At 37.6% G+C, this 20,729-nt stretch overlaps 2 protein-coding genes and 1 non-coding gene across 3 annotated transcripts; 2 read left to right on the top strand and 1 right to left on the bottom strand.

Moving 5' to 3' along the window:
- The first annotated feature begins 2,944 nt into the window (after window positions 1–2,944).
- On the top strand, window positions 2,945–3,026 carry Trnal-aag. The gene has a single exon. It is a non-coding gene; the product is annotated as a tRNA-Leu (tRNA).
- An 898-nt stretch (window positions 3,027–3,924) lies between these two features.
- On the top strand, window positions 3,925–8,281 carry LOC112461581 (epoxide hydrolase 4-like). The gene is made up of 6 exons (XM_025026873.1): window positions 3,925–5,114; window positions 6,884–7,008; window positions 7,101–7,376; window positions 7,493–7,650; window positions 7,743–7,997; window positions 8,103–8,281. The coding sequence occupies exons 1-6, from the start codon at window positions 4,899–4,901 to the stop codon at window positions 8,279–8,281; spliced, it is 1,209 nt and encodes a 402-aa protein (XP_024882641.1). The 5' UTR covers window positions 3,925–4,898.
- Window positions 8,282–9,468: 1,187 nt separating this feature from the next.
- Window positions 9,469–20,489, bottom strand: LOC112461563 (WD repeat and HMG-box DNA-binding protein 1-like). Its single transcript, XM_025026848.1, has 22 exons — window positions 20,403–20,489; window positions 20,200–20,340; window positions 20,003–20,117; window positions 19,735–19,886; window positions 19,533–19,641; window positions 19,207–19,449; window positions 18,898–19,113; window positions 18,503–18,787; window positions 18,205–18,421; window positions 17,866–18,090; window positions 17,528–17,748; window positions 17,226–17,468; window positions 16,731–17,097; window positions 16,373–16,648; window positions 11,460–11,743; window positions 11,264–11,367; window positions 10,991–11,145; window positions 10,748–10,916; window positions 10,350–10,675; window positions 9,970–10,274; window positions 9,683–9,819; window positions 9,469–9,601 (listed from the first exon to the last, which is right to left on the bottom strand). The coding sequence occupies exons 2-22, from the start codon at window positions 20,274–20,276 to the stop codon at window positions 9,577–9,579; spliced, it is 4,251 nt and encodes a 1,416-aa protein (XP_024882616.1). The 5' UTR covers window positions 20,277–20,340; window positions 20,403–20,489; the 3' UTR covers window positions 9,469–9,576.
- Between the last annotated feature and the right edge of the window lie 240 nt (window positions 20,490–20,729).

Here is a 20,729-nt window from a genome sequence, read left to right as displayed (position 1 = left end):
GTCACGTTTCTCGACGTCCACCCCAACCGGAACAATCCGAACGATCCTATCTACGCGTTTCGACGATACGGTCATCCTTTGACAATCGAGAAAGAGAGAGAAAGAAAGAGAGAGAGAGAGCATCATAAAAATATCTTCTTTTTTTCTATTTTTTTTCTTTCTCTCCCTATTTCTATTGAAATCATAGACATATTGCATCGTTGTAATCATTTAATTCTTCTTGATTTGATTCTTGATGTGAAATAAATTATTAAATTGTTATGTATTTTATATTATGTTATAATAACCTTATGTTTACTAAATTGTTATCGGTCATTAATTTCTCTCATCCTCAAAAAGATGCTGGCGCAATAATCTGGGCTTAGGTCATTAAATACGATTAACAGCATGATTGCTGTATCTATAATACGTTGTTGGAAGCGAAATGTGACGAGCTGTCTGAAAGACAGCGATGAAAGTAGAGCCCCTAGGTAGCTGATAAACAGAGGGGAATCGCCGGAGAAAATAGTCGCCCGTGGTATAGGAGCGTCTAATCCCGGATGAGAGAGACGACGGCGGATGTGCGACGACGACGACGTGGAGGTGGAAGCGGGAGGCGGCGCAGACACATCTCTCGGATTACGTCTTAACAAGCTCCACGACGTTCATTTGTCTTATCCGCTGCCGCTAATGCGACGCAGCAGCTGTTTGAAATGATTAATTCGGCGCCCTCGTTCCTTTCCGCTCAGCTCCGCTCTGCTCTGCTCCGCGCTTCGCTTCGCACGCGATCCGATCCGTTCCGTTCCGTTCTGCGTCGCGAACACCTCGACTTTGTCGTCGTCGTCGTCGTCGCAGACGTGTCGCGTTTAATCAGCGCAATGTGGTTAATCACCGTCGCTGCGAAATACAAAGCCCGAACGAATGGCATCTCGTTCGGCACGCGCTAAACACGATTCGCGAGGGTAGAGGAGGAAAAGAGGAAAGCGAGGCTGAAGGCCTTAATAGATTCGAGTTCAAATCCTAACTGTTCCGCCGCGTATAAAATCTCGATACGATAATCTTGGAAGGTGTCGGATGGGGAGCTGTTCCTGCGAACTGATCCTACTGCCGCCTACGTTTACTACATTATTACTACACAGGACGTTCTCATTCGCGTTAAGGGATGAGATCCTAAACCGATGATAAGTTAAAAAGCTCGTATACCGTTTCGGCACGCGTATTCTGAGAACGTTAATCGATTCAATTTCAATCTAATCCTAAACTCCGCGGCGCGGCACGGCGTTTCGTGGGCAATCGCATAAACGTTGAATGGATTGCAGGGCGCGATGTGTGTTCCACCGCACGATCGTCGTTCGCGGCAGAAGCCCTACGTTCGCACCCTGTCCAAACAGCAGACGGAGACGCGCGAGCGCGCGATTTAATTGGATTAATTTTCAATTTGTGAGGGCCACCTGTCGCTGACAGCGGCGGCGTGCGGTGCGGATCGTCGATCGCGCTCGCCGTTCGATGAGTAATCCGCGAAAACGAGAGCTGATCCGGTCGCGACTTCTCGCTGCGTGAGGCGGGGGAGAGGGAGCTCTCCCGGTCGCGGCGAGAGAGGACAAAGAAGCGGCGCGGCGCGACAATTGTGCCTCGTCGCGCGGATATAGAGTTACAGGCGGGTGCGAACGGAGAAAATGAGCGGCGCATATTAAGCCGGTCACGGCAAAATGGCCGACGCGGCGCGCGAACGGAAGAAAAAAAATGGGGACGCATTCGTCTCTCTTTCTCTTTGCCGGAGCGCACGGCGCGCGTAACGAAACACTCGATGCTTCGTCATATACATGTATAAATACACGCACACGCGGATCGTGCGCGCGCGCGCGCGTCTCGCTCCGCACCGTGGGGTTACGTCGACGTGACGCGGGTCGAAATTCCGCCGCGCCGGCGACGCATGCGTGACGCGCGCCGATCGAAAGCCCCGCCCGGCGACAGTCTTTGTTTAATCCATGTGATATCTACGCCCACGATAGCAGTGACGTAGTCAGAGATCCTGCTGACGGATATCGCGAGAGAGTGCTTATTAAACATTTTTTTTTAATTTTATATATAGAAATTGAATGTAGAAAGAATTAGAGCGAAAATTCGATTGTATGATCTTTGGCGAAGATGACTTTTGAAAAAAAAGAAACAAAGAAGTCGTCTGTCCTACTTTGCAACTCACAATTAGTCATGTCATTTTATCAGCGTGCAATGTCCTACATCATCTTTTGTCTTAAAACACAGAAATAAGGCGTACGATCTTTAAAGCCCCTTGCACAATAGGCGATAACGATAGCGATAGCGACAGTGACAAAGTTGCCGACAAAGGTGTAGCTCGGCAACCTTGTCGCTGTCACTATCGCTATCGCTATCGCCTATTGTGCAAGGAGCTTTAGATTAACGTTACTAAAAATAACAAAAGAAAGAACTATTAAATCTTCTTTGTCGGAGGTATTTGAAACATTCATTACGCTACTGTCTACTTGTAACTGCATGCGACCAACAAACCGGCAATCGTCATTCAGTTCCAAAACATTTCTAATCATTTATGATTAAATGGGACGAATAGAATCGCTCGATCGTTCCTCAATAAATTAGAGATTATTTATAAATCAATTACGAAGTTATTTCTGACATAGATATTTTCGCATAGAATTCCACAATCGAAGCAGACATTTCCGACGTTTGGAAGATATTTGACGAGGAAGAATGTGGGTAATTTATGTTTGAAACGGAGCTTACAGATTTATTTCATTAGATTCTCGAATATAATATAATGGATATATTAAACTTCATTAATATATATCAGTACATGAAGTTACGCACATTTCGAAGCATGTATGCATTTACTTCACGTATGTCTTAATAATAAGTTTACGTATTAAGGTAATAGTAACTCCGCGTACCCAGGAAAATACGACTGTGAAAGAAAACTCTGACAGATGGTAGCGTGGCCGAGCGGTCTAAGGCGCTGGTTTAAGGCACCAGTCTCTTCGGAGGCGTGGGTTCGAATCCCACCGCTGCCAATTTTTTTTTCTTTTTTCATGAGTCCCTTGGAGACCCACTTTTTTTACACTTGGAAAGAAACATTACTATCTCACTTTGATTTGATTACGACATCGTAATCATGACCAATTTGCAATTTTACAATTATTCGGTCGTCGATAAACGATCGCGCTGCTTATTGGCGTGCTAATTTGCTTAATCGATAAAACAGACCTAATGCGATCCCATCAAACTCGGAAATAAATGAATTTAAAGTGATAGGATTACGTGGTCTCTATTTTTTCTGCGTATTTTTAAAATCGACATCGCGTCACGGTAGACGGGGAGATAAGATACGAACATAGCGATCCGAGCTCGAGATAGCGCTCCGTAGAAGTCGGGCCGATTATTCAGTTCTCAAACGCGTGTATCACAACGACTGTTCAACCGTGCGTAATCGTCTACTTCGAAAACAGATAAACATTGTCACGCTACCATACACGTCACACCGTGGTGGAGTGAGTTGAAATGAGACAGCGCGAGTACGAGTCCACAGTTCAACAGCGGTCAGCTGACAATCCGAAGCTCACTCCTCGCTCCTCTTTCCTCGTAAAGCGACAGTTAAGAGGAAACCGTTAATTAAGCGGGAACGAAAGTGAGGAAACGACTTGGAGTTAAAAATGACGAAGCAAACAAAGTTTCCAAGATTTTGGGACTGTTTGTTGAATCATATCATGTATACATATTGGCACGAGAATCGTTTCTTTTTAGCACGAATAGTTATTGCATCTTTCGGTCTGCAATAAGAAATAAAATCTTCGTAAGATTACCGATTTATATTTTTCTCCGCATACGAACAGAGAATATCAACAAGAAACATAATAGAAAATATTCTGAAATAATCTCAACTCAAGAAAACGAATTATACAGCATATACGAGAATTAATTGGAGTAAAATAAGAAATATTATATTCTAAATATTATATTTTTCTTTCTTGTCAGAGTTAAATTTTTAACTACATTGTAGAGAAGTATCTCGCCTTCCTTGCTCCGGTCTAGTCACCCTAAAAAGATTCTTCAGGAAGCTGGATCGAGAATGGTTTGCTGTAGTTTAATAATTTTCTATTTCTCGCTTGTCCTCCCACGAAGTATCAAACTAAATATCGTGAAATTGAAGCCAGAAAGAATCAGCCTTTTACGAAAAGAAATAGTCCTTCAAGTTTGAAAACCTCCAAAGGCACATCGCCAGATAGATAAAGCAACTTTCGGATTCTCTCCATCGAGGAGATCCGATAAGGAGATACCTCGTCGCCTCGTGGCCTCTGAGCTCACAACGCACAAAAAGTCCGATCAGTGATAGCCTCTCCACGGTCGTGGAGACATTGGAGAGTGGCCTAGACTGGCCGGACGCGCTGACGAGCCTCGCGAGGCGCCAGATACCGATCTGCGGGGAGATTCATTACATCATCCGGCGTGAAGCGTGATGTGTAAAGTCACCGCGTGATTGGGAAGCTGTTGATACGGCATCTACTATCAATAGTATTGTGTTCTTCGAGATCTCTCCCGAGATCGGAGTTCTCTTATCGTTTCTCTTATAATTAGAAGCGTCTCTCCCTTATTCGGCAAAACTGAAAGTATTCTGATAATCGCGCGTGTGTGAGAAGTACTCGTCCTCGAGTAGAATTAATACGATTGACGACTCTTCGCCGAGCGTACCGCACGGAACGTGATCTCACATTCTGTTTCGCGCACGTGTCGGCTGCCTGCTAGAGTGCGAGCTCGCACACGGCTCGCACTACTCGAGCCCGGTTGTTTGTACGAAGAGAGGATTTCGAGTGACGTTGTAAGGAGCTGGTGCCGTCGTCGTACGATCGCAGATCCTCCGAGATCACCCCTTTCGATCGTCACCGATCATGATCGCCGCGGATGACAGGATCGTGCGCGCTTCCACGCGCGAGACGATCGAGCTGCATTTTCTGTCCTTCGTCTACGGCCTGTACCTGATAGTCCGACGGTTCCTTAGATGGATATGGGACCCCAAGAAGTTCTTCATGTTGCAGCAACGGGACCAGCCGCCGCCGTGTCTGGTCGATAACAGCCTCGGCACGCATTCCTACGTCAAGATCAAGGTGAGCTGCGGATGTATCTGGATCACGCGAGTCCGCGGATAGCATGAATCAAACTCTATGCAAGATAGAAGATAAGAATGCGTGTGTCTTCGGTGACTTTCGATAACGCCGGTGATAACAGATTCGAAAAGAATCGCTCACGCTTTTGCTTCTTCGCGACTCCAAAATTGTCCCCGGAAGCAGGGTAAAAGGTGTTTTATGCTCGGCAAAAATATCAAATATCTTCTAAAACGTAGCCGCGAAGACGAACGGGTTCTTCACTTGGAGGAGAAATTTTTAAATGTTTTTACTGATATTGCCAGATTACAGATAGTGTAATTATTACATAATTATATTTTTTAATCATACGTTTTATCTCTCAACACGTTATTCCGTTACTGCGTTGAAGTATCTCGCCCTCGACTGTATCTAATGACGCGAATCGCGGTGTTTGTACACTTTATATGTCGCGTATTAATTGTCGCGCTGTTTAAAAGACGAGAGATTGACAGTATAGAATTTTCGCAAAGTAACTGAATGTAAACTTCGTATAACGGATTTATCTTGCGACATCGAGTGCAGGCGACACTCAAGTAAAGAATAAACACGTTGCACGTTATTTATAAATGGATATTTTTCACTCGATACACGGCTTCTTGTCTCTGTTTTTTTTCGATATTATTAATTACAAATTCTGATAGCAAGTATTGAGATTTGGAGATGTGACCGCTGTGACAGCTGTGACATAAATAAACGTGTAAATAGGGGGATTCTTAATTATATGTCAATACTTCAGTTTATTAAGTACGTGACGTGATCTGATGTTTACTAGTACATTTTAAAAACATAATATACAGTATAACATCACACATAATAAGATGTGACGAAGGAGTAGGCACTTTGAGAGAAGTTTTCTTTAACTTTACAACTTGGCAAATGAAGATCTAAACCGGCCTGCGTTTGTATGACATTTCTTTTTTGGATTGTAATAGTGCCGAATTAGCGAAATTATACTGTATATGAAGAAAATCACCCTATTTATATATATAATTTTTAAATATATAACATAATAGATTATGTAGTAATCGTATTGTCGTAATGTTATACATTATGTAATAATTTTCTTTAACGAGCATCAATTTCTATAAGCAAATTCAAAGCCGGAAAATTCTGACGGAAAACTAAAATATGTTGGAATCTCACTGCGGATTGTCGTAATGATGATTGTGAAAATTACGATAACCCGCGGTGAGATTCCAATATATCTTTAAACAAACTCTTTTCGCTGATTGTCGCGTGCTTTGAACTTTCTCGCAGAAAATTAGTTTCTGCTGAACAACAAATGTAATATTCAATTAAGTAGTGCTGCGGGATCGGCGCCGGCGCCGGCTGCAAGTTCATTGTCTGTATCTTTTTATCGGGAGATTTGAAAAATTACGACGATATCAAATTGTTTAGTCTGGAAAACAGACGGAGGATTCCCTCCGTCATCGATGGGGAAATTACAAATCCATAAAGGAGAGCTACCGTTTATGTGTACACGAGAGTCTGATGTAATTTAATTTCATTTCTCGATACGCACGCTGTATTATTATGATTTATGCTATCATAATTGCGCCATATCTCTATTGTATTCGCACTGACAGCCGCAAAGCGAAAAATCGTGAAGGGGAGTTCTTATATAAAGCTCACTTTCTATTTTAAATTTAAAATGTGTGAACAAATTGATATAATTCAGACATTAGGAAAAAAATTCCGTTTTTTTTATACATTTATTTTTCTTTACGCAGGGTGTTAAATTCCACTACGTAGAAGCGGGAGACAAGAGTAAACCGCTCGTGTTATTATTGCATGGATTCCCGGACTGTTGGTTAACTTGGAGGAAACAAATCCCATGTCTCGCGGAACACTACAGGTACGTTTGATAATTTATATTCATAAAATATTTCACATAACGCATGTTTTTTAGTGTATTGATTATGACTCACGTTTTCTATGCTGTTCTAGAGTAGTGGCTATAGATTTAAAGGGATTCGGCGACAGCGACAAGCCGCTCAACAAACGATCTTACAAGGTCGAAATTTTAATAAACGAGTTGAAACAATTCATTTTGACTCTCGGCGTGAAGACGTGTAATATAATCGGCCATGATCTAGGAGGACTTCTGGGGTGGTACATGGTCACTCTGCACAGAGACATCGTTTCCAAATTCGTAGCCATTTCGAGTCCGCATCCCAATTTTTATTGGAATCGAGTATCAGGAAATTCCGCGTTAGATAGAAAGTAGGTATATCTTCGAAATTATATTCACGAAGATTTATTAAGAACTTTGACAAGTGCTATGTAGATGTAAAATTTTATATTTACGCATTTTAATGACAAACAATGTGACGTTTCAGGTGGATACATTTCAGCAGACTACCATTTCTGCCAGAAATAGATGCGCTTAAAGAGGATTTGTCTATTATTAACGATATATTTCAACATCTTCAAATATCTCAGGATAGCACGGAGAAAAGTTATGTCGAGGCATATAAATATGCCTTCAGTAGGAAAGGTAAATTAATCCTAATTCCTACAAATTAATTTTTACGTCATATATTATTTTTCTCTTACATTTTACTAAAAAAATCGAAACAATTTTTGTAGAAGACTGGACAGGACCGATTAATTATTATCGCAACCTTCAGTTTACAAAACTGAATATAGATAGTGGCGAACAAATTGATAATAAAACGCTGCTTCTAGTCGGAAATATGGATCCTTTTGTAACAATAGAAAGTATTATTCAAAGTGCCGAGCACGTAGAAGTGTCGAGGGTCAAAATCATATCAGAGGCGCAGCATTTTCCGCATCAAGAAAAATCAGACGCCGTAAATAAGGCAATCATTAAATTTTTAATAGGTGAGTTTTATTTCTCTTGCATAAAGTTTCCTTACAAAAATCATATTATTTAATAGATGATAGTATATTGTATATCTCGCATGTATGTAATATAAAATGTTTTAGGCACAACTAACTTGACGCCTTCGAAAACACCCGCAAAGAGTCTCGTGTCCTCCTGGCTAGGATCTTTAAGTAACACCGTTAAGTATGGCAATCAGATGATCGACGCTATGCACAAACGAACTAACGACATCGTGAACGTGTTGCCCAATAAAGCACTTTATTTGGGACAAACAAGTTAGATGGTGTTACGTAACATCAGCGTTACGTTATTTAGAACTTTGTACTTTGTTACGAAGAATCTAGATATCCTACCTGCGCTAACGCTGACGTATGAAACTCATAAAAGGCTGATTTGGTCCTATTTATTACTTATTTTATATGTAAGTATATCATTACAAATGGGGATTGCAATTTTTGTGGATGACGAAGTCTCGGTGTATAAAGATTTCTGTCACATTCACTTTTACGGAAGCGATATATCTCGAATTATTTTTAGTATTTTTTATACGTATTCTTGATCTAAGATCTGTATGGGTAATATGTAGTGAAATGAATTTTTTATAATTGTATATAATCATTATTTAGAAAAAAAAAAAAAAACTAATGGAAAACTATGTGAAATCTTCGGCATAAAATCGTCCAATATTACTTTTTAATATTCTCAATAAAATACCGATATAATTTTCATAATTAAGTAATATCAATATTAATTATATAATTAATGTTAATATTATTTTGTTAATTACATAATTAATATAATTATATATGTATATAAAACTATAGAACTATAATAATTATGTACAAAAATGCTTCGTCTATATCAAAATTGTAATATTACTTAATATAAGAATTTTACTAGATAAATATATTAATTATATATCGATTAAACATTGTGCAGCAACGGATAAACATAAAATTTTGTTGCATATTTGAATCTCAAAGAGCGTATCGTGAAATATCGTCTTTATAATAATTTAAAAGACTGATATTTCGTGTGTCGTACAACAAGCGTATTGATTGACTACAAGATAGAGGATTTCTAGAAACTCGATAATTTCTCTATCTTGCAACTTGCAACTTGCAACCAATTAACATGTTTAAAAAATGTGTCGTTTGACACATAAAATATCAGCCTGAGAAGCGATATTGTTGAGCACTTGTAAAATCATACGTTATCATAAAATGCAATGTACATTATATAAATATTATTGTTATGTAAAATTTGCTGTGTGATACAAAGCATTGGTACCATATATCGATCGTATATATATTTATATATACGAAAAATAATACAAATTATGATAAGAAAGTTCTCTTCTTTTTAGGCATAAGATTTCATAATTATATACTATATATTTAAAAATATAATGTGTACCAATCTTTTGTACAGACTCAATAACTTTATAAAAAATACTGACACATAAAGTATCTTGAATGGTTGAATTTAATGTGCCGTGCTAAATTATTTTTTATAAAATATTAAATTATGAAAAATTATGCAACCTAATGCATATTTCGCGTATCAATTACCAAGTCAATGTTCTTCCTCGGATTTTTTCCTGAAAGATATAAGATTTGTTGCATATTAACAATATTGTAACATTAATAAAAGTGTTTTTATAGTATTTATAGCTTCGTACTTTCCAAAATTTTCGGCATCTTCTATTGTCTCTGGTAACTCGCAATTCATCGTTTCCGGCAAAAATAAACAGAGTACGGCACCTATTATCGGCCCTAATCCAAATATTACTGGAGGCAGCCAAGGTTGAATGTAGCCCTATAAGTTATGTCTTTTTAATTTTAAAACGATAACTCGTTACTTACATATACATATATATATATATATATATATATATAAAATAAGACTCTTGGTCACTAATATAAAATTATTTCATTGTAAAAAACATATACAATACGCATAAATTACCATTGTGGCAATATACGGTGCAATTATACTTCCAATTCTTGCAGAAATACTCCCCAAACCAACGCCAACATTTCTCACGACGGTCGGAAATACTTCACAACTGTACAGATATACTGTGGGAAAGCTAATAGCCATACCCACGAGGCCTAGCGAGGCTAAAAATATCCGGACAGTTGCGTTAGATATAAGAGTTATCAGAAGTAAACTCACGCCGGACAAGATGTTCCCGCCGATCAAAATCTTTAAACGTGAAACTCGCGATATCAAAAACAGCACTATTACAGTTCCAGGTATTTCCATGGCAGCTGCAAGTCATAATAAATATTATAACACAATCGCAGAATTTAATCGCAATCCGAAGATGTATTATTGAATTTTACCAGAAACTGCGACGTTAATGAATATATTGCCGTCGAGATGACCCATGTATTGCGCCAGTCCGAAGAAACACATACCACAGACGAACCAGTTGACGCTCACATATATAGTTTTCAATCTCAAATTTGGAGTTCTAAACAAATGCGAGATATTGTATTTCTCATTGTTTTTCGTCTGTCGGATCGTCGACTGATTCTCATAAGTTTCAAGCGCCAGCTTTACATTTTCCACCGGTATCTTGTTTCGTCCGGCAGCTTTCAGCAAAATTTGCTCCGCTTGTCTGCTTTTGCCCATAGCTAGCAACCATCTCGGTGATTCCGGAATAATCCTATTTTGCAAAACATCGACTCTTAATAACCTTTGCTTTTATATAACAGCGTACATATACTTATCTACGTACCAGTAGTACGCTAATAAGAAAATTGACGGTATTGAGACGGCCATTTGAAATCCAGACCACGTAAGTGTCAAATAGGATATCAGGGGATTCATTACATGTCCGATTAAAAATGGTACGTGAAAGAGAACCGACATGATTGATCGCCATTCTACTCCAACAATCTCCATAACTGCAATCGATTAATTTATCAGTCTTATAAATTATACTTTCATAAATTATGTGACTTGCGCTTAATTAACTTACGTAAAACGAAGCTGACGAGCATGGTTCCGCCAGTAGATAGGGCACAAATAAATTTAAGTACCAGGAACAATTCGTACCATGGTGCGAATGCACTCGCGAATCCTGTCACCGATTGCAACGCGATAGCGATCATTAACGGTTTCTTTCGGCCAATTCTATACAATTAGATATAAGCAAAGTCATTAGTATAAAGTGAAAATACATTTTATATTTACCTATAAAATTACAGCCATTTAAGTTATGATATTGTGCAACGATTTCAAATTAACATACCTGTCAGCCATCATGCTGAAAATTAAATTACCAACGAGCACACCAAACATTGTGCAAGATTGTGCAAAATTCGCCAATTGCTCTCGGTCACATACTAAATTCCACTGAAAAGATTATAACATAATTATTCACATGTATCTCTTTATTATTTTAAATTTACCTGAACAAGAAAGTCATTAAATTATACCTAATTTACCTGCGTTATGATACTCTCTCGGAATATTCTCTTATCGTATCGAAAGTGAGTGCATTCTTCTATAGTACCATTCCCAACGTCAACCTCGCATTTCATTGTCATGGATTCGTTAGTTGCTGACAAAGGGGCGATGCATGAAAAATTAGTGGGCGGTGCGAGAAACACGATGGAAAGCTGATGCCAAGCTACTGGAAATTTGACGAGGGAAATCGCCACGGCGATGACGATGTGCCATGGGCCCATGGAGCCCATGGCCTCTTGAACGGGATCCAGTGGTACGAGACCTGAAAGAGAACATATCGTATAGTATTTGACGTAAAATAAGGTGTATTTTTAAGAATATGAATGCATTTACATTTATTTTTTATTTTATTTATTTTTTAAGAAATCCTTAATTAATCCTTTGCAAACTTATGTCCAGCTGGACTCAATATAACACTCTATAGTAGTCTTTCGCAGTTCTTCAAGCATTCGAATTGAAGAATGTATGATTGTAATTAACACAATATTTTTCTAGAATCTTGATAAGTTCCTTCAAATAATGCTGCTGGCTAATTGAGAACGAAATATCTTATCTTTGTTGATTCATGAGAAGTAATTCGAATCGCAAAGAATTGAACTACGCAGAATATCTTACGTACCAAATTAATCTATGCAATTATTCTGTAAAATTACTCAATACAATTTGCACTTGCCGCGAACTTTTGTTTATGCCTCGCGTTACTTGAAAATAAGCGAAACTAAGCGGGGTGTGATATTAATAATGTTTTGATGAGACATTAGCTTCTATCGATCGCTCTATATTGGGCTCTAATCTAAACACACCGCAAGCTCCACAAACCAAATCTAATAATAAGACGTAACATTTCCGTACAATTCGTGGCAATAATAATTATCACTATTTAATTATCACATTTATAAGATTTAACTATTGAAGATTACTCAAAACGCAACTAATAACTCAGCCTCTTTCTTAATCCAACAAGAAATTTTTATCAAACTTAAATCTTGAAAAATCTCGCAATTAAAAAAGACTGTTAGAAACAGCAGAGCGGAAAATTCAGGTCAAAATTCGCGACAAAACAATTTATTTCTATACCTAAGTACGCGTTTCCACGCAATTCCCAGTTTTCTTATGGGAGTATTACATTCTAAATCTGATTATTAATCCGCTGTAATTCAACTCGGGTTTCTGTTGGACTCTTTTCTAATCACGATGAAACTTTTCCACGTTTTATCCGCCATTGTGACCGAGTATATCGCAAGCAGTTTGATTTAGAGTCAATATCCGATAAGTTTCGTTGCAGCAAACTCGTAAAACTTTCCGAACCGCGGCGGTATTAGCTAACAGAACATGCACGTAATTAGTGTCGTTGCGCCGCGCGCATATATCCACGCGGTTATCCATGCGGTTGCAGATGTGCAAATCGGTGTTGCAATAACAGCGTATCGTGTCACCGTTACATATAAAATTGCCCGACGTTAGCGGTCGACTCGCAAACGAAACCTTAGCGCAGCATTTTTATCAAAATCTGCATATAGAATTACGCTGCTTTAGATAACCTGCGCAATTCTCGCGTCGCGTCGGGATTCAGAATAAAATTCCATTTACAATTTAAAACGTATTTTGGGCGACCTATAATTCGCATCAGATTTCTATTCCGAATCTATTCTACATAATCTTTTTTTGTGCCGCTAAAATTATTAACAATATATTAATATAGATTTTGTATTATGCATATATTCCGAGTTTTTAATTGTTCTTTGTAGTAAACGGCAAATATAAAATTATATATAAATAAAATTCTATTCTGAATTCCAGCGCTAATTATAGAGCGTCTGAAATATGAGCTTTGACGAAATTTGAACTTTTGTCTTCAAGCAACGCAGAGATCAGGAAAAAAGCTTGCAATTGCAAAGAAATTGCGTATAGCCTTGATTATTAATCATCTATTCTGATTAATGACCAATGATTAGTGATAAATAAATTTTGTACAAAAAAGTTTCTGTTTTTTCTTCTTAAAAAAAAAATGTTTCGGCGAAATGCTTCAAACGAAAAGTTATTCTGTTTAAAAAATGGTATTTTTTAACATTATTATGTAAGTTATATAGAAGCTTCATCTTCGTTTTTAATTTCGCGTATCGTTTTTATTTCATTGAGAAAAATCGTATCTTAATTATATACAAATTATATCGACAAATTTGGTCTGAAAAATTAAAAAACCAAACACACAATCACAATTAGAATTCGATCATACTCATTACGATATAATTGATCAAATATTGTATCGAGACGCGGATAACGATAGCGGTACCAATACAAGATTACAAAATATACTAAATATTGATTTTGTTTATGTGATTTTACATATATAAAAAAGATTACCGTTTATGCCAGAGTTAGCTTCAACACGTTGGAGAATCCGAGGAAAGATCGAAATATCCAAATCGAAGTTTGTCGGGTTTATCGGGTTTGCATTATTCACAGAGGTCAGGAAACCGATGTCTGTATAATACTAACGCGTTTCCAGAGACGAAAGTTTATTCGTTATATAAATAATAATTTTCAACACGTCATGAAGATAAGTGTTCAAGAAATTGTTCAGAGAAATTAAAATTTTGCACTTCTACTACCGACAAATGTTAAACGCAAACAATTAGCTGCAAATGTCCTCGTTTTCTTGCTCTCGCAATGTATATTCATAGTATGGAAGTGTTTAAAATGCACGCGTTAAAAATGCACAAGCTTTGTAGAAACGCACGTGACGCACGTCAGACACGAATCGCATCTTGGTAGAAAAATAATGGGCTTTAAGCAATAAAAAAAATCTCTGCATCAACTTATATAGCTAATTCTTTGCAGAACAAACTTTTAATTCCTTTCAACATGCGAGGAATTATTTAAGGATAAGAACAACATTATCGAGTTTATAATTATTTACATAACATGTTTGCGTATTGTTACGCTATAATTAACGAGTATTATCTCGCAAATGCGATTCGCTTAATGAAATTGAAACGGGCATATGTGCTTATTCGCCGTTTTAAACCGCAAATTAGAAAGGTGCGCGATGATTATGATCAAAACAGCGTTACGAGTTAAGACGTCACGATTAACAGTAAACATTATTGGCAAAAAAATGTATCTTAAAATAGCGATGTTAAAACAGGGAGCATCGCACAAACGGATAACAATATTATCAATGCCATTACCGATTTCGCGCCAACTTTTCCCGATGTCGGATTGCATTTTTCTTGAATTAAGAACCTGTTACACGATCAATTATTTTCGCTGTAAAACGTATAAAATAATATTAACGTTGTGATAAGCTACAAAATATTAATACGATAACTTTTCTCCATTATTATAGGAAGTTAATATTATCTTCGATAAAACGATCGGTATTAAAATATCATTTCGCCTTGGCAATAATTGCAAATATGGGTTTATATCCATATAAAGACTAAAATAATAACTAAAATATGTATATTAAAAAATATATAGCATATATATTATACATTAAATACAATATGAGATATCACCAGAAATTTATGTTCTTCCGCAATAGATAACACAATCATTCGAAATAGTATAAATCATGTACATACATTAGAGTAAGGTCAATTGACGTAATCACGTCTTGCACAAAAGACAGCGGCTTATTTAGAATAAGATTTAATTCCATTATCACCACAAATTCATATAGTTTTACAAGATGCTTTTGAAATGAAGGTGGAATATATATATTGATCATACGTAGAAGAAAAATGTAGCTCAGCTTTTTCAGCTCAGCTAAAAAAGAAGAAAAGAAACCGATGAAGAATAAATTACATGAATCTCTTGGCATTGTCGCAATAAATCACATTTAAACCCGGGGAACGTGAGTGCTCATACATCGCGAGATTATGTACCGTGGAAATTAGCCGTCGCACGGCACGTGCACCGTCGCGATGATGCAATTTAAGGCACGCATGCCCGTATGCACACTGGCCGTCATCTGATGTATATTTAGCGCGCCGAGTTCTCCGGATGAGTCTTGAAGGCGAACAATTCCGAGGCCCGAGGAGATCAACTTACCTTTCATCGTGCGGCCGATCGCCCACCGTCTTCGCCGAGCACAAATTTATTTCCGCCGCCACGTATCGCCGTGCTGCCGAGTGCCCGAGAGACTGGAGCAAACTAAAAACGGATCTTAAGTTTGCCACCACGCTGCCTTATCGGCGCAGAAGGGTGAACGTGGGGCAGCGCGCCTGCTTGACACTTGAAAGACACGAATTCATATCCGATCATTATCCACTTATCGCGTTAATACCCTCTCGCCGTTTTAACAAATGACCTGCCTCACCTTCTCAGAGACTTCCGCGCTTCTACACCTAGGAATATACAGCATTAGTGCCATGTGCAAACCTTGCTTTCTTACCATTTCACATAAGTGCAGACATAATGATATAAATAAATACATATTGATACAAGAAGACAAAAAAGACACAAGACATTTCAGTTGATAGTTTAATATCAAAATTAATAAAAAATGCGATAAATAAAATTTATTATTATATATTTAATTCTAGAACGTTCAGAGATGATTGGATTCCTTCGATCTATTTCGCATTAGAAACTCTTTGTTTTCGTGAGAGATACTCGAGGCTAAAAGCGAATTACACCAAATATATAAATGAATAAAAATGTATCCAAAAAACACTAAAATCTATAGTCTTAGGCTTTTCTTCGTGATACTAATTTAGAAATATAATAAACTTCCGGTATCTTCAAATTAAATTGCCAAAAATCTTACAATTTCCACGATTAAAATGATTTTCGTAGCCGAATAAGATTTACTTGTCGAATGCGAATTCGCTGAGTTTGCTGCTAATAGATCGTTTGGCTTCACTACTGTGTTCGTTGTCTGGACTCGATAATTTTCGTTTCTTGAAAAGTTCTGAAGATCCAGCTGCGTTGTCTGCACTTGATTGCGTCAGCTCTTCTTTGTATCGCGTTAAACCGATTTTAGTTAATTCGGCAACATTCACCTCGGGAAATTCTTCTTGCAGATTTTTTTTATTTTTGGCGTACCAATTAACGAACGATTCTTTCTTTGATTCAGTCTTCGATTTTGACTTAACAGGCACGATTTTGGATAAGGCAGGTTTCTGGGGTTTTTCTGGTAAACTGTTCAAACCAGCTAAACCTATAATAATATAATAAAAGAAAATATTTTTAATAATACAGTAGAAATGTCGTAGAATTAAAAAAGAGTAAGTATTATTTACCTTTTGGCGATAGAGACGGACTTCCGGCTTTTAAAAATGGGTTTACTCTTTTTAACGTTTGACTCATGGCCAATGGCTTAATTTCTATCTCTGGTTTTTTAATGGACGGTAAAGACACATCGTCTTCCTCTTGATCATTAATGCTAGAATTACCGTTGGTTGTGAAATCGTCTTGGTGATTTCCCACATCTTCTTCTTTTGAATCTTTGGAATTCGATTTTGCATCAGCGATTGTTTCCAATTTATTTGCCAATGCCACTTTATTTACACGCAAGGCATACCGTATGGCCAAATCTATCACTTTTGTCGACGCAATTTGTTCGCAAATGTCCACTGCGCGATATTCCAAATTGCTTCTGCAGGCAAGCTGATTGCAAAAGATTAAGTATCATCAATTAAGTATCAGCAAAGATAATTACAAGATTCAATGTACCAAATTTATAACCAAAAATACTAGAGTAGAAACGAATGTGTTACCATTCAAAAATTACTTACCGCTATTAGAGTTAACATCGCCTCGGTTTCATCCAACGGACTGCTTCCTATCTCCCACAGTTTACGCTCTTTTTTAGTTTTCTCAGATTCCGGTTCGCAGAGAGGTGCAGATAAATCTATCTCGGTAATTATCGGTCGCGGAGTTGTCGGCGGATAATAACTACCTTTACAGAGAATACACCGCATGTTCCGTTCATGTTCGCTCACGCCGATTATAAAATAGTGATCTGCTCTACCTTTTCCCTAAAGCAGAAATTCAAGTTACGTGGACCGCTGTAAAATTCGTTCATAATTTGCCATACCTGCGCATTTGTATCACAAAGCACTCTCCATTGACAAGATCTCTTATCATATATTCTGATAATATCGTCAGAATCCACGATAGTAGGCGAACGAGCGTCTGATAATCCTAACCACATGAGATCCGATGCTGGCGAAAGCGGAATCGTTAAAGTTTGACTGCGTATATGCGTTCCCTGTATTTGCATCCATAATAGATTTATATTCTGATCACCCGCTGGACCTTTTTACAAAAAAAGAACAGTATTATACTTTTAAACAACACGTATATAATTAGCTGTTTTCGGTTATCAGATTACTGGGCTTTGCATTATGTTAACTAACTAAAAAATGTTCTTACCAATTCCAGCGTGATAAGCTATCACAAGATGATTTCCTAGACCATTCATTGCAACTACAGGCCCGGGCAGAGCTAAAATTTCACGTTGCGTTCCTCCTATCATAAATATTCTTAAATTCCTCCTAGATGTTGCTACTGCAACGAAATTATCACCAGCCGCTAAGCAATCACTTTCCTCTCCTTCCGGCAGATCCAGGATCCATTCTTTATTTCCAGAACCCCAACCTGATACAGAGAAATAACAGTTTATTGTATATATTTATATATTATTCATATATTGTTATGTGAAACATTGATATAATTACTAAATTACCTTATATCTATAATAAAGTAACTAACCTTGCAGAACTATTACGACAATTTTACTAGGACCATCTTCAGAAGAAGCGCAGCTCAGAGCAAGTACTTGGGTAGATAAGGCAGCTAAAGAATGTCGTAAATAATTATTTATGTGCATGCTACGATGAACTGTAACGTCATGGAACTCCACCTCAATGCTGCATTCTTCCCCATCCTCTGATGAGAAACATCTAACCATTCCCACATCGTTCCACATCTATAAAAACACCATAAAGAATTAATTTATCTTTAAAGATCATAAGTGTACACGCGTGTAAATCTTATTATCGTACTGCACCATGAAATATGATAATAAATGAGAGGGTGTAGATCCTGGTTGAAAAGACGATTGCACTTTTACGTTAGGCACAAAAGCCTTCGTGTCAAATGTTGGCTTTTCAAAGCCTGCATCGGAGTGACTTTTCTGATCATCCTCTAGATTGATGGAGGCTTTAATTTTATTCAGGGATATAACATTTTCGTCATCATCGTCATCATCCGGTAAAGCAATATCATTTTCCATTACATCTTCGTTTTTCTCAGAATCCAAGATTGCCTCACTTCCAAGCTTACTAGAGCTTATCTGAAAGAATTATTACAGACATTCTAAATATGTTAAAATTATTGTATTGTATATATACACACATATATATGTAAAACATATATGTATATTTAACATGAGTATTCTCTTACTACATCAATGCATCCTAATTTTCCCATTGCATCACAGAATGCAATTTCATTCGAATGATCTATATGCCACACTAATGCAGTTATTTTAGTATCTTGCTCGTGTTCGAGATATCCGATCATTTCCTTGGTTTCCACATTCCACACAACCATCTCTCCGTACAGTGAACTGGCGGCGATGCGCGTGCCACACTCAGAGAATTTACAAATGCTGAGATCCTATATGAAAATATAAAAACAGGAAAAGTGTTTCATCAATTAACCAAAAAAGAGACAAGAATATTGAGACAAGAAATTGAGATAGTAGCTTACAGTCTTTAAAGTGGAACATTTCAGTCTACATAATTCCTTCCAAGACGATCTCTCCACGATAACTACATCTTTGTTAGATGGATACGCTAAGCAACTGCCATCTGTACATTTGAAGGAAGGTGTGCAATATGATTTCGCAATAAAAAAGGAGTTACATTTTGGTACAACGTTATTCCAAACATGTATGGTTCTCTTTTCCTTAATATTCCATACTCGAATAGATCCATCAGCGCTAGAAGACGCCTGGAAATATCAGTTTCAGATGCTTTAAAATATATTGCTTTTATCATCGATGAAACATCAGAAAGTGATGCAATGATTCTTACCACAAATTCTTCTTTCGGGTCTAAAGACAGGCCTAAAATTGGTGCTTCATGGCCTTCTAATTCTATACTGTCCGAGGTATTAATGTTAGTAACTTGTATCCTCATATCACTTTGAAAAAGAAGACCAAGTTGTTAAAGAATTGTCAGCACAATGATGTAATAAGTAATAAACATAATCAATATAAAATTTGCTCTCACATACCAGGCACCAGATACTATTAAACTACTATTTTTTGCTGTCGCCAGTGCTGAGACCGGCGCTGAAAATCTTGTAACTATTCCCTCCTTCTCTAGATCAGGGTAAGTAAGTATTTGCACCGTGTTATTGTCATTTCCCACAAAAATTTTACCATCCTAAAATTAAAAACTTTATTACAGTTTTGCCTCTATCGAACAGTTGTCTCGATCAAGCGTCCCTATCATAAAAAATCTCTAGAAGTGCTTGACGATACATGGCAATTATTAAGCACCTTTGAGATAACAGTGATCGCTTGTTCCGAGATGCAGCTGGTGGTCGGATCGTCATCCATTAAATTCAACCAGGATCTAACGTCCCCGTCGCATCCACAAGTGACGAGTCCCCTCCTACAATCACAGACACATTCATCAATAATAACTTTCCGTGACAAATTCTGTATATGTACAAGAGTAATATACAGCGATTTACTTTTCACCGGAATAGTAGCAGACATCGGTGTGCCCTTCCTGATGAGCATATCGCGTAGGTTTCCTTATTAATGACATGTTTACGGATTACCGCCAAGATTCACGTGATAAACTATCGAAGGCACTTGTATTTCTCGTCACCCTACAAACATTTCAGAATATCTGTTAGCTTGCTGACATGCAAAATATAAAACATGTACGAACCGTTCTTATAAGAAACGTATTTAGTCGTGTAATAATGCGCGCCGTTTTATCCGCATGTTTACTCCAGTCTCCATGTTACTCCACGTGATCTCCGGGATCTCCCTCCATTTTCCCCTTTCCCCGCAAGGTGTGGGAATGCAGGAGCTTTTTCAAGAAAAAGAAGCGTAGAATACAAAGAAAATCAGATCTATTTATTTTTTCACCATCTAAATTACATTGGAAAAATATATATATGAATACGAAATAAATATATAAATATAAATAAATTTGGCAGCGGAGAAATTAAAACGTTTTCTTTCGATGAGTTTCGGGACACACCGTCCGAAC

This window comes from Temnothorax curvispinosus, unplaced genomic scaffold (genome assembly GCF_003070985.1).
Source record: "Temnothorax curvispinosus isolate PA1 unplaced genomic scaffold, ASM307098v1 QBEX01011515.1, whole genome shotgun sequence".
Taxonomy (NCBI): Eukaryota; Metazoa; Arthropoda; class Insecta; order Hymenoptera; family Formicidae; genus Temnothorax; species Temnothorax curvispinosus.
Note: the sequence above shows the minus strand (reverse complement) of the source record. Positions and strands in the feature narration are given on the sequence as shown.

Coding starts and splice junctions, on each gene's coding strand:
- LOC112461581 (XM_025026873.1), top strand. CDS start 4,899: ATGATCGCCGCGGATGACAGGATCGTGCGCGCTTCCACGCGCGAGACG. Junction 7,377..7,492: donor AATTCCGCGTTAGATAGAAA/GTAGGTATATCT, acceptor GTGACGTTTCAG/GTGGATACATTTCAGCAGAC. Junction 7,651..7,742: donor ATATGCCTTCAGTAGGAAAG/GTAAATTAATCC, acceptor CAATTTTTGTAG/AAGACTGGACAGGACCGATT.
- LOC112461563 (XM_025026848.1), bottom strand. CDS start 20,276: ATGTCATTAATAAGGAAACCTACGCGATATGCTCATCAGGAAGGGCAC. Junction 19,642..19,734: donor TTAATAGTATCTGGTGCCTG/GTATGTGAGAGC, acceptor TCTTTTTCAAAG/TGATATGAGGATACAAGTTA. Junction 17,098..17,225: donor CGATGTTAACTCTAATAGCG/GTAAGTAATTTT, acceptor TTTTGCAATCAG/CTTGCCTGCAGAAGCAATTT.